The sequence below is a fragment of the Heptranchias perlo genome, chromosome 3, assembly GCF_035084215.1.
Source record: "Heptranchias perlo isolate sHepPer1 chromosome 3, sHepPer1.hap1, whole genome shotgun sequence".
Classification (NCBI taxonomy): domain Eukaryota; kingdom Metazoa; phylum Chordata; class Chondrichthyes; order Hexanchiformes; family Hexanchidae; genus Heptranchias; species Heptranchias perlo.
The window spans coordinates 10,255,245-10,268,322 of NC_090327.1; the positions used below are offsets into that span (position 1 = coordinate 10,255,245).

Genomic DNA, 13,078 nt, shown 5'->3' on the forward strand with positions numbered 1-13,078 from the left:
GGCATAATTACATGAACATAGGAATTTATAATGAGAAAAGTTGACAGGAGGTGGGCACAAATGTAAGAATTTTAATGTATTTAATTTTAATATAAGGATTATTCTCCTTGGAGCTGAGACGATTAATGGGAGATTTAATAGAGGTGTTCAAAAACATGAAGGGTCTTGTTAGAGTGAATAAGGAGAAACTGTTTCCACTGGCAGGAGAGCTGGTAACCAGAGGACACAGATTTAAGGTAATTGGCAAAAGAACCAGAGTGGAAATGAGGAGAAATTTTTTTACGCAGCGAGTTGTTGTGATCTGGAATGCACTGCCTGAAAGGGTGGTGGAAGCAGATTCAATAATAACTTTCAGAAAGGAAAGTGGGAGTGGGACTAATTGAATAGCTCTTTCAAAAAGCCGGCACAGGCACGATGGGCTGAATGGCCTCCATCTGTGCTCTTTGAATCTACGATTCTATATGAATTTGTACGGGTCTCAGCCTGTCCTTTGCCTAACTGGGAAAAAAAGTAACTGAGTAGGAAACTATTTGGCCCTGCAGGATATTTGCCTTCTGTTATCTGATAACAAGTTGCATTGATACCGGAGATTTTCGTGGTCCAGACCATCTACCACTCACAGCCAAAGGATAATACCAAGGATGGCAGTAGAGAAAGACTTCAAAGTGGGAATACAATTATTTTTTGAGTGCGAGAGTGAAAATGCCCATCTGAAGAAAAGGCAAAATTGGATCCTTTATTACAAAGAAAGAACTCGCATTTATATAGCGCCTTTCACAACCTCAGAACATCCCAAAGCGATTTACAACCAAGTACTTTTGAAGTGTAGTCGCTGTTGTAATATTAGTTATGTTTGATATTCCCAGGTGCCATTGCTGGTATTGTGGATCAGCCGATGCAGAATTTCCAGAAGACATCAGACGTTTCCGCTGGGCGCAAAGCCAAGGATGTCATCTCTGGCATGGGCAAAGGCATTGTGGGCGTTTTCACCAAACCAATTGGTGGAGCAGCGGAACTCGTCTCTCAAACTGGTTATGGCAAGTATAAAAGATCCTGTGTTTTATCAAACGCTTTCCAGAACACACCATCTCTTCACCCAAAAAAGCAACACCTGTAGTCACGTACTGCTACCAAGTTTAATTGTTCCACCCTCCCCCACTCAATGATGTAAAGTTTTCTACATAATTTAAACTGCCACATTTTCACCTCTACATTGTTCTAGGGAATGAGGCGGGCCAAGTGGAGCAAGTGTCAGTGGGGGAGCATTTAGGGAGCAGTGATCATATCATAAGGTTTAGAATAACTATGGAAAAAGGACACAGATCACTCTAAAGTAAAAATACTCAATTGGAGTATTTTTGGCCCGAGTAAACCGGAATCAAAGATTGCCAGGCAAAACTGTAATTGAACAGTGGGCGGCCTTTAAAGAGGAGATGGTTCGGCTATAGTCTAAGCACACTCCCACGTGGCAGAAAGGTAGGGCAACTAAACCCAGAGCTCCCTGGATGACAAAAGAGATAGTGAGTAAGATGAAAAGAAAAAAAGGGGCTTATGACAGATGTCAGGTTGATAACACAAGTGAGAACCAAACAGAATATAGAAAGTTCAGACGGGAAGTGAAAAAGAAAATAAGAGGGGCAAAGAGAGAATATGAGAATAGACTGGCAGCCAACATTAAAGAGAATCCAAAAGTCTGTAAACAGATAGTAAGAGGAGGGGTTCGGGCCGATTGGGGACCATAAAGAAGATTTACTCATGGAGGCAGAGAGGATGGCTGAGGTACTAAATGAGTACTTTGTATCTGTCTTTACCAAGGAAGAAGATGCTGCCAGAGTCTCAGTAAAGGGAGTTATAGTTGAGATACTGGATGGGCTAAAAATTGATAAAAAAGAGGTACTAGAAAAGCTAGCTGTACTTAAAGTAGATAAGTCACCCGGTCCGGATGGGATGCATCCTAGGGAAGTAAGGGTGGAAATTGCGGAGGTACTGGCCATAATCTTCCAAACATCCGTAGATATGGGAATGGGGCCAGAGGGCTAAAAAATTGCAAATGTTACACCCTTGTTCAAAAAAGGGCGTAAGGAAAAACCCAGCAATATAGGCCAGTCAGTTTAACCTCAGTGGTGGGGAAACTTTTTGAAACAATAATCCAGGACAGAATTAATAGTCACTTGGACAAGTGTGGATTGATTAGAGAAAGCCAGCAGTGATTTGTTAAAGGCAAATCATGTTTAACTAACCTGATATAGAGTTTTTTGATGAGGTAACAGAGAGCGTAGATGAGGGCAATGCAGTTGATGTGGTGTATATGGACTTTCAAAAGGCGTTTGATAAAGTGCCGCGTGGTAGGCTTATCATCAAGATTGCGGCCCATGGAATAAAGGGGGCAGTAGCAACATGGATACAGAATTGGCTAAGTAACAGGAAACAGAGAGTAATGGTGAACGGTTGTTTTTCGGACTGGAGGGAGGTGTACAGTGGTGTTCCCCAGGGGTCGGCGCTGGGACAACTGCTTTTCTTGATATATACTAATGACTTGGACTTGGGTGTACAGGGCACAATTTCAAAATTTGCAGATGACACAAAACTTGGAAGGGTAGTAAACAGTGAGGAGGATAGTGATATACAAGAGGATATAGACAGGTTGGTGGCATGGGCGGACATGTAGCAGATGAAATTTAACACAGAAAAATGCAAAGTGATACATTTCGGTAGGAAGAACAAGGAGAGGCAATATAAACTAGAGGATACAACTCTAAAAGGGGTACAGGAGCAGAGAGATCTGGGGGTACATGTGCACAAATCGTTGAAGGTGGCAGGGCAGGTTGAGAAAGCGGTTAAAAAAGCAAACGGGATCCTGGGCTTTAGAAATAGAGGCATAGAGTTCAAAAGTATGGAAGTCATGATGAACCTTTATAAAACACCGGTTCGGCCACAACTGGAGCGTTGTGTCCAGTTCTGGGCACCGCTCTTTAGGAAAGATGTGAAGTCCTTAGAGAGGATGCAGGAGAGATTTACTAGAATGATTCCAGGGATGAGGGGCTTTAGTTACGTGGATAGACTGGAGAAGCTGGGGTTGTTCACCTTGGAACAGAGAAGGTTGCGAGGAGATTTGATAGAGGTATTCAAAATCATGAAGGGTATAGACAGAGTAGATAGAGAGAAACTGCTCCCATTGGCGGAAGGGTCAAGAACCAGAGGACGTAGATTTAAGGTGATTGGCAAAAGAACCAAAGGTGACATGAGGAAAACCTTTTTACACAGTGAGTGCTTAGGATCTGGAATACTCTGCCGAGGGGGTGGTGGAGGCAGATTCAATCATGGCCTTCAAAAGGGAACTGGATAAGTACTTGAAAGGAAAAAATTTGCAGGGCTATGGAGGTAGGGCGGGAGAGTGAGACTAGCTGGATTGCTCTTGCAGAGAGCCGGTGTGGACTCGATGGGCCGAATGGCCTCCTTCCGTGCTGTAACCTTTCTATGATTCTACTGAACAAAGCAGCAAATAAATATAAGATGGTCACTAATAAATCCAACAGGGAATTCAGGAGAAACCAGAGAATGGTAAGGATGTGGAACTCGCTACCACATGGAGTGGTTGAGGCGAATAGCATCGATGCATTTAAGGGGAAGCTGGATAAACACATGAGGGAGAAAGGAATGCTGATAGGGTTCGATGAAGTAAGGTGGGAGGTGGCTTGTGTGGAGCATAAACACCAGCATAGACCAGTTGGGCCAACCGGCCTGTTTTTGTGCTGCAAATTCTATGTAATATCCTCCCAAGTTTATTTAATAAAAGCAGTATTTCTCCGTTTGTGTAGGATTCTGTCACACAAGTAATTGTCAGTTTGACCTTTTTTTTTTGATTCAAAAGTGCCTGAGGTTTTCAATTATTTAATCTGATTCCACTATTTGTAAGGTAGCTTTGTACTACTAGCTAAAGTTACTTGTTTTACAAGGACTACATATCAAAGGTACCACATCACTTTCTACATACGCTTTTTGAATTATTGAAAGTTACATGGTAATTGGCAAACAGACGAGACCGAATATGGAATCTGCCTCCAGTATGGCTCAACACACACCATCTGATGCCTGGAATTTTCAGAGTGTTGCTGTTTGATTTGGTATGAGTAAATATTTTATATGTATGTTGGCAGCAATCTAAATCCTTGGATTTCAATGATATTTTAGTGTTAGGAACATAGGAACAGGAGTAAGCCATTCAGCCCTTCAAACCTGTTCCGCCATTCAGTTGCATCATGGCTGATCTGTACCTCAACTCCATTTACCCGCCTTGGCTCCACATCCTTTAATACCCTTACCCAACAAAAATCTATCAATCTCAGTTTTAAAATTTCAATTGGGATGGCAGGACTGACGTATGAAGAGAGATTGGGTCGACAAGGATTATATTCACTAGAGCTTAGAAGAATGAGAGGTGATCTTTACGAAGGGGAAGTCATGTCTGACAAATTTGCTTGAGTTCTTTGAGGATATAACGTACAGGGTGGATAAAGGGGAACCAGTGGACGTAGTGTATTTGGACTTCCAGAAGGCATTCGACAAGGTGCCACATAAAAGATTATTGCTCAAGATAAAGAATCACTGGATTGTGGGTAATATTCTGGTATGGGTGGAGGATTGGTTATCTAACAGGAAGCAGAGAGTTGGGATAAATGGTACATTCTTGGACTGGCAACCTGTAGCCAGTGGTGTTCCGCAGGGGTCGGTGCTGGGTCCCCAACTCTTTACAATCTATATTAACGATTTGGAGGAGGGGACCGAGTGTAACATATCAAAGTTTGCAGATGATACAAAGATGGGAGGGAAAGTAGACAGTGAGGAGGACATAAAAAACCTACAAGGGGATATAGACAGGCTGGGTGAGTGGGCGGAGATTTGGCAGATGCAATACAATATTGGAAAATGTGAGGTTATGCACTTTGGCAGGAAAAATCGGAGAGCAAGTTATTATCTTAATGGCGAGAAACTAGAAAGTACTGCAGTACAAAGGGATCTGGGGGTCCTAGTGCAAGAAAATCAAAAAGTTAGTTTGCAGGTGCAGCAGGTGATCAAGAAGGCCAACGGAATGTTGGCTTTTATTGCCAGGGGGATAGAATATAAAAACAGGGAGATATTGCTGCAGTTATATAAGGTATTGGTGAGACCGCACCTGGAATACTGCATACAGTTTTGGTGTCCATACTTAAGAAAAGACATACTTGCTCTCGAGGCAGTACAAAGAAGGTTCACTCGGTTAATCCCGGGGATGAGGGGGTGGACATATGAGGAGAGGTTGAGTAGATTGGGACTCTACTCATTGGAGTTCAGAAGAATGAGAGGCGATCTTATTGAAACATATAAGATTGTGAAGGGGCTTGATCGGGTGGATGCGGTAAGGATGTTCCCAAGGATGGGTGAAACTAGAACTAGGGGGCATAATCTTAGAATAAGGGGATGCTCTTTCAAAACTGAGATGAGGAGAAACTTCTTCACTCAGAGGGTAGTAGGTCTGTGGAATTTGCTGCCCCAGGAAGCTGTGGAAGCTACATTATTAAATAAATTTAAAACAGAAATAGACAGTTTCCTAGAAGTAAAGGGAATTAGGGGTTACGGGGAGCGGGCAGGAAATTGGACATGAATTTAGATTTGAGGTTAGGATCAGATCAGCCATGATCTTATTGAATGGCAGAGCAGGCTCGAGGGGCCGATTGGCCTACTCCTGCTCCTATTTCTTATGTTCTTATCTCATCAAAACATATAAAATTCGAACAGGACTAGACAGACTAGATGCAGGGAGGATGTTCCCGATGGCTGGGGAATCCATAACCAGGGGTCACAGTCTCAGGATACGGGGTATGCCATTTAGAACCGAGATGAGGAGAAATTTCTTCACTCGGAGGGTGGTGAACATGTGGAATTCTCTACCACAGAAGGCAGTGGAGGCCAAGTCATTAGATGTATTCAAGAAGGAGATCGATATATTTCTTAATGCTAAAGGGATCAAGGGATATGGGGAAAAGCGGGATCAGGGTACTGAGTTAGATGATCAGCCATGATCATTTTGAATGGCGGAGCAGGCCCGAATGGCCGAATGGCCTACTCTTGCTCCTATTTTCTATGTTTCTATGACACTCAGCCTGAACAGCTTTTTGAGGGAAAGTTTTCCAGTTTTCCACGACCCCTTGCGTGACGAAGTGCTCTCTGACTTCTTGTGATATTGTGCTTTGCATCAAGAAATCATTTCCTGAAAAAAAGTTTTTAAACCAAGCTTAATTAGTCCATGGAATATCACATCTCCAATAACAATAAATGGAAGGAAAAAAAGCAGAGACCTTTACTTGTTGCTACCCCCACCCACCCCCAGCAAAAGACTCAGTACATTAATCCGGTGAGTTGCTGATTTCCAATCTCCGCTATCTTAGCAGAACTTAACTGGAGCACAACAATCAACCTCAGTACTCCTGTGTTAGGAAGAGAAAAATCAGCTCGGATTTTTACCCGATAGCTGTAGCAAGCCTGTGTGAACTTGGGTGAGAATAGAAATATGATACTCCCTCTCTCCTTCCCCCTCTCTTCTCCCTTTCCCTCACGGACTCAAGTGTGCTACCAACACCATTGAAGCTCTCACATGAATAAATAAAACAAATAAACAACTTTCACGACCTCACGACGACACAAAGTGCTTTACAGCCAATGAAGTACCTTTTGAAGTGTAGTCACTGTTGTAACGTAGGAAACGCGGCAGCCAATTTGCGCACAGCAAGCTCCCGCAGACAGCAATGAGATAATGACCAGATAATCTTTTTATTGACATTGGTTGAGGGTTAAGTATTGGCCAGGACACCAGGGAGAACTCCCCTGCTCTTCTTTGAAATAGTGCCATGGGATCTTTTACGTCCACCTGAGAGGGCAGACGGGGCCTCGGTTTGATGTCTCCTCCAAAAGACGGCACTTCCGGCAGTGCAGCGCTTCCTCAGTACTGGCACTGGGAATGTCAGCCTAGATTTTGTGCTCAAGTCTCTGGAGTGGGACTTGAACCCACAACCTTCTGACACAGAGGCGAGAGTGCTACCCACTGAGCCGCAGATATGGCCAGCTGGTCAAGGTACTGGAGGGCAACAGGTGTCTGCGAAACCAGGAGGGGAGGGGAGTAAACAATGGAACACTTTTTTTTCTTGCTGATGTTTAAAGAGAATGACGTTATATCCTATAGTTATCCTAAAGAGCCAGAGGATGATCTTTGTTTTTGAGAGTCATTTTGCATTTCATATTTGAAATCCTGACTTGCTGTGTTAGTTACATTTGGGCTTAGCCATGATTTAGGATGCCCTATCGAGGTAATCGTATTGCACAGAGGATACTGTAAGTTGATATCTGAAACTGTAGAAAGGTGTGTTGAGTTCATGAAACGATTGCAATTTATAAAAGCATTATCAATGTCAGAAGACAATAATACAGATCTGAAGTGTCCACTCACAGGCTGATGTAACCTCGAGCCCTGAGCCTGTGTGATGAGAAAGGAGAAAACTCACTTTATCCATTAGACTCAACCTCACATGTGTTTTGAATACTAAACTTATGTTTTTTATTTTTTTTAATGGTGCAATTCTGTTGATTTAGTTTAAAGATTAGCCTGCGACCATAATAAGTAATGGATATATTCGGGAAGAGAATAATGATGCTGCTGAGAAATACTATCCACGGGAAATTATCATACTTGAATGTTGAGCTCATGTAGTTATCACAGTATATAGAAATTAACAATTGTTACTGCATTAGTTGTAAATGATCGTGTTTGTACTGTTATTTAAAAAGTCTCCTCCCCCTAGGAGTACAATTGCTTTCCCTTAGCATTTATGAGCCCAGCTTTATATATTTTATTTTTTTCTCACCGTTATATAGCTCTGCCTTTTACGTAATTGTGGTTAAAAAGATGAATATCCCTATCAGTCTGTTCCAAACACATTACATCATTTCAGCACCCCGTTGCTGTCTGGTTAAGTAGAAGTAAGAATCTTGTCTTTATTGCTCTAGGTATTTTACATGGAGCTGGACTTTCTCAACTTCCCAAGCAGAGGTTTCACCCCACCGAGCAGCAGGCTGACCAGGCCCCAAACAGCCACGTCAAATACGTCTGGTAAGAGTATTCTGGCAGTCAGTCATTTTTATGATGGCATTATTCATTACATTGCTCTGGCTTTGTATCAAACTAACAGGTCATTTATCTTGGAAACGGTTTGTTTCTTACATGAAATGTTTCAGTTCTGGAATTTTAAATAAAAAAAGTAAAAAGAATTTAATGGTATCTGTTCAACATTTTGCGTCCTGACAGGAAAATGCTGCAGTCTTTGGGCAGGCCTGAAGTCTTTATGGCCTTGGACGTGGTTATTGTGAGCAACTCTGGCCAGGAGTACGAAGGGTGCTTACTGCTCACCTCCGAGGTATTGTTTGTGGTCAGTGTCAGTGAGGACACGCAGCAGCAGGCATTCCCAGTCACGGAGATTGAGTGCAACTTGGATCCAAAGAAAGATAACTTGCTGCAAGTTGTGCTCAAACAACAACGGGTATCGTATGATGCAGAGGTACAGTGCAACCCTTTCAACAACTGAATTGAAACTGTTCTAGGAAATGAACAGTTTTGGACTCTATTAAACACGACCCATTTATCCTTCGAGAAAGATTTCCAAACAGCTACGACTTTTAAATCGCAAATCTCTATATTTCTATAGTTGGACATTCAGACACTGTCTTTCATTCACATTAACACAAGATAAACTCTTTGTTAAGACCCATATCTCTGGTGTCAGCTCACGCAAATTTAAAAGTATTAACTTTTCGGTTCCATGAATAGAAAACTAAAGCAGTTCTTTACATTAACATTTTATAAAATACGCAGTCTGCCATCTGTTGCGTAGAAATGATTATGTTATTTGCGCACAAACTTGTTCATATTTCATTCCTTCGTCCACTATTTTAATGGAGATTTTAATCAGTTTAAAATAAAATAGAAGAAAAGCAATGTCAAATGAACACATTGGGCCAGAATTTGCTGGCAAAACAACGGTGGGTTTAATGGCGTCCGCTGTTATTAGTGTGTAAATCGTCCATCAACTTGTGGCAACAAAGAGATACCCCATGAGTTTAACAAGAGATGGCTGTATCAACTTGGTACAACTTAAGATACAGATTCAAGGATTTCATATAAATATACAATAGTCACTAATAAATCCAATAGGGAATTCAGGAGAAACCTCTTTACCCAGAGAGTGGTTAGAATGTGGAATTTGCTACCTCAAGGAGTAATTGAGGCAACTAGCATAGATACATTTAAGGGGAAGCTGGATAAACACATGAGGGAGAAAGGAATAGAAGGATATGCTGATAGGGTTAGATGAAGAGGGGTGGGAGGAGGCTCATGTGGAGCATAAACACCGGCATAGACCAGTTGAGCCGAACAGCCTGTTTCTGTGCTGTACATTGTATGTAATTCTATGTAATATATCATTGGTTGAAGAGGTGACAATAAGGAACTGGGATGAGTGATTCTTTTAGGAGCTCAGGGGAAACTGTGAATTCAGTAATTGTAGTGAAAATGGCCTCTATAGTACTAACTGTAGCCGCACAGCTCTTTAACGTGTTTTTATACTGATAGTATGCCATCGACAACCGGTTTGGTGTGCCTTCAATAGCACCTGGGACCTGACTTCCCCTAGGTCCCAAGACTAGCTGTTGGAGATGCAGAAAATGCAGCTGCTGACAGGTTGCATAGACTAGGCTTTTATTCCCTCGAATATAGAAGATTAAGGGGTGATCTAATTGAGGTGTTTAAGATGATTAAAGGATTTGATAGGATAGATCAAGAGAAACTATTTCCCCTAGTGGGGGGAGTGCAGAACAAGGGGGCAAAATCTTAAAATTAGATCTAGGCTGTTCAAGGGTGATGTCTGGAAGCACTTCTTCACACAAAGGACAGTGGAAATCTGGAGCTCTCTCCCCCAAAAAGCTGTTGAGGTTGGGGGTCAGTTGAAAATTTTGAAACTGAAATTGATGGATTTTTGTTAGGCAAAGGTATTAAGGGATATGAAACCAAGGCAGGTAAGATACAGATCAGCCATGATCTAATTGAATGGCGGAACAGGCTTGAAGGACTGAATGGCCTACTCCTGTTCCTATGTTCCTAACAACCTCCAATGGACAAGATAGGGACCGCAGTGAACCTTGAGAGAGGGGAGAGAGAGAGAGAGGCACTCGTATAACTCGAGTCTTCACTTTACTATTGTACACCCTGCACTAAAGCATTGAAATAAAAATGCCTTTAGTTCCAGTGTCAATATTGAACCTTGAATGATAGATTTTCCAAGTCACCGCATGTGCTGAGGTGTTTCCAACACCATCAAACATTGCGAGCAAAGCATAAGAAAATCGTGGGCAATTTTCCAATGTGCACACACAGCGCTTGAGGTACCTTGCTGCATGGGAATTAATCATAATTGATGCAAAGAAATTGCTATGGTGAGAGATTTAAATGCAAGTTAAAAATTGAGAAGTAAGGACGAAGAAGAAATACCCTGATTTCCAGAAGCAAAATACTGCGGATGCTGGAAATCTGAAATAAAAACAGAAAATGCTGGAGAAGCTCAGCAAGTCAGGCAGCATCTGTGGCGAAAGAAACAGAGTTAATGTTTCAGGTCGGTGACCTTTCGTCAGAACTGGAAAAAGGGTCATCAACCTGAAATGTTGGGCATGATTATGACTCTGAGCCGGGAAGGGAGCAGAGGGGTCAAATTGCAGACGGGAAACCCAGAAGTACAGGTTTCCCGGACGTCCCTATGATTTTGATGGCACAGGGGCATGCGTTGGCACGTGGGAGTCAGTCATGGGGGGAGGAATCGGGGTTCCATCACGGGAGGGGTTGTTGGGATCAGGGGTCCATGATCATCGGCGGGGTGGGGGGGAGGAATCGTGGGTCACCATTTGGGTCTGCGATCATTTTGGTGGGGGGGGTCACTGCAGGTAGGCTTGTTGGGCCTGGGGGGAAGGCTCACCACCACCTTCTCAAGGGCAATTAGGGATGGGCAATAAATGCTGGCCTCGCCAGCGATGCCCACATCCCATGAACAAATTTTTAAAAAAGCACTTCTGCTCCTCCCGGCCCACAACCTGGCGTAAAAGTGAAGGCCCAGGAATCCCGGCCCCCAGGGGTTGAAATTGGAAACTCTGGAAAAATGGAGGCCCGCAGCCCCCTTGAAAGGTTTTAATCACCAACACGCCTCTGGGAGCGGGTTGGTCGCCCGCCCTGGTGAAAACCGGAAGTGGGCGGGTTGGGGGAGGGTCCGAAATGGTTGCGATTTTGAATGCTCCCAACCCACCCGTTTTTCCCTTTTATAATCGTGCCTGTTAACTCTGTTTCTTTCTCCACAGATGCTGCTTGACTTGCTGAGTATTTCCAGCATTTTCTGATTTCCAGTATTAGCAGTTTTCCTTTTTATAATAATGTAAAACAGAATGAGGGTAATTATGACTTTGGCCGATAGTGTAAAACGAGCGATATCGATTCAGCCATCTGCCGTTAATCTCTCCCGATCGGGAATCAATGGAAATGAAAATCACGAGAGATGTGTAACAGACAAGCAAATTGATATCTCCCGTTTCATACTATTGCCCAAAGTCATAATTACCCCCAATGTGTTCAAAAAATGACTTACAAGGAGAAAGTACTAATAAATCCAATAAGGAATTCAGGAGAATCTTCTCTACCCAGAGAGTGGTTAGAATGTGGAACTTGCTACCACATGGAATAGTTGAGGCGAACAGCATAGATGCATTTAAGGGGAAGCTGGATAAAAATATGATGGAGAAAGGAATGGAAGGACGTGCTGATAGGGTCAGATGAAGTAGGGTGGGAGGAGGCTTGTGTGGAGCATTAGCACTGGCATAGACCAGTTGGGCAGAATGGCCTGTTTCTGTGCTGTACATGCTATGTAAAGATAAGGGGTAAGCAAGACCAACAGGTAACGTGCAAGTGATCCTGGCAATCCCGTTGTATTGGACAATTAATGCTGACGCGGTCTTTTTCTCTTGTTTAGGGAGATGGCATTCGAGAAAGACTTTCTGAACAACAGTATGATCGACTGGTGGATTATGTCACAAGAACATCACATTACATTATTCCCAGCAGCGCAGCCATGCAACTGGCTTCTCTAGTAGTTGTTGCTGATCCTCCTGCAACCAGGACCAAGTCTTACCAATACTTGGTTGATCACCACTATGGAAGTGTGTTTGTGAGCAAGTTTTCTATGGTGAAAAACAAGGCACTGCGAAAGGGATTTCATTAGTCATGAATGTGCAACAATGACAAAGACATTTTTTTTTTAGTGATGAAAATGCAAACTTTTTTTTCTGGCTAAATAGCTTGGCATTCAGTTCTTGGCTAGCATCAGTTTAGTACAGCACAACCTTTTCATAAGAATCTTCAATTAAAACAGATGTGATCCGGGTCAGTTGGCTTCCGTAATTTAATTAATTTGCCTTTCTCAATAATGACTGTGGTTAAATCAACTATGTAAATACTGTGTTTAACGAAAGGGGCTCGGTCACTAATGCCGATAGATTTTTAGGTACCCTGGAGCAGTGAGGCAACTTTGTTAAGTGCTGTCACTAACGAGACTTTATTATTCAGCAAAAGAATTGTTAATATAACTGTGAAAATATTTAAGGTAAATAAATGTTAAAGTCAGAATTACGTTTTGCCATTTTATTTTGCTTCATCGACATGTAAACAGCCAATTATTTTTTTTAAAAGTCTTGCGGGTTAATGTGATAGACAAAGAGTCAAGTAAAAGATTTCCGTTTGGCGTAAATCAAACAGGGTGGGAAATATGAGAATCTGGTAGATATGGCAGGTGGGACATGGAACAGATTGGCTTCAAAATCTTTGATAAGTTGTGGAAATTGACTGCAGTCATCAACCCTGCGATATACTCTCATGCAGTCCTCCGTCTGCCACTCTTGTGGTGTTACAGATAATCCATAGTCTGGAGCTCAGCCAGCTGAATGGCCTACTCCTGTCCCATGT

At 42.6% G+C, this 13,078-nt stretch overlaps 1 protein-coding gene across 2 annotated transcripts in view; it reads left to right on the forward strand.

Annotated features, from left to right (window-relative positions):
- LOC137310136 (intermembrane lipid transfer protein VPS13B-like) overlaps positions 1–12,742 on the forward strand; it is an 875,231-nt gene extending 862,489 nt beyond the window's left edge. For both annotated transcript variants that reach the window (XM_067978114.1, XM_067978120.1), the window contains exons 59-62: positions 867–1,037; positions 8,038–8,140; positions 8,336–8,585; positions 12,090–12,742. In XM_067978114.1, the coding sequence (XP_067834215.1) occupies positions 867–1,037; positions 8,038–8,140; positions 8,336–8,585; positions 12,090–12,338 (773 nt within the window). In that variant the 3' untranslated portion in view covers positions 12,339–12,742. The remainder of the gene's footprint in view (positions 1–866; positions 1,038–8,037; positions 8,141–8,335; positions 8,586–12,089) is intronic.
- The last annotated feature ends 336 nt before the right edge of the window (positions 12,743–13,078 follow it).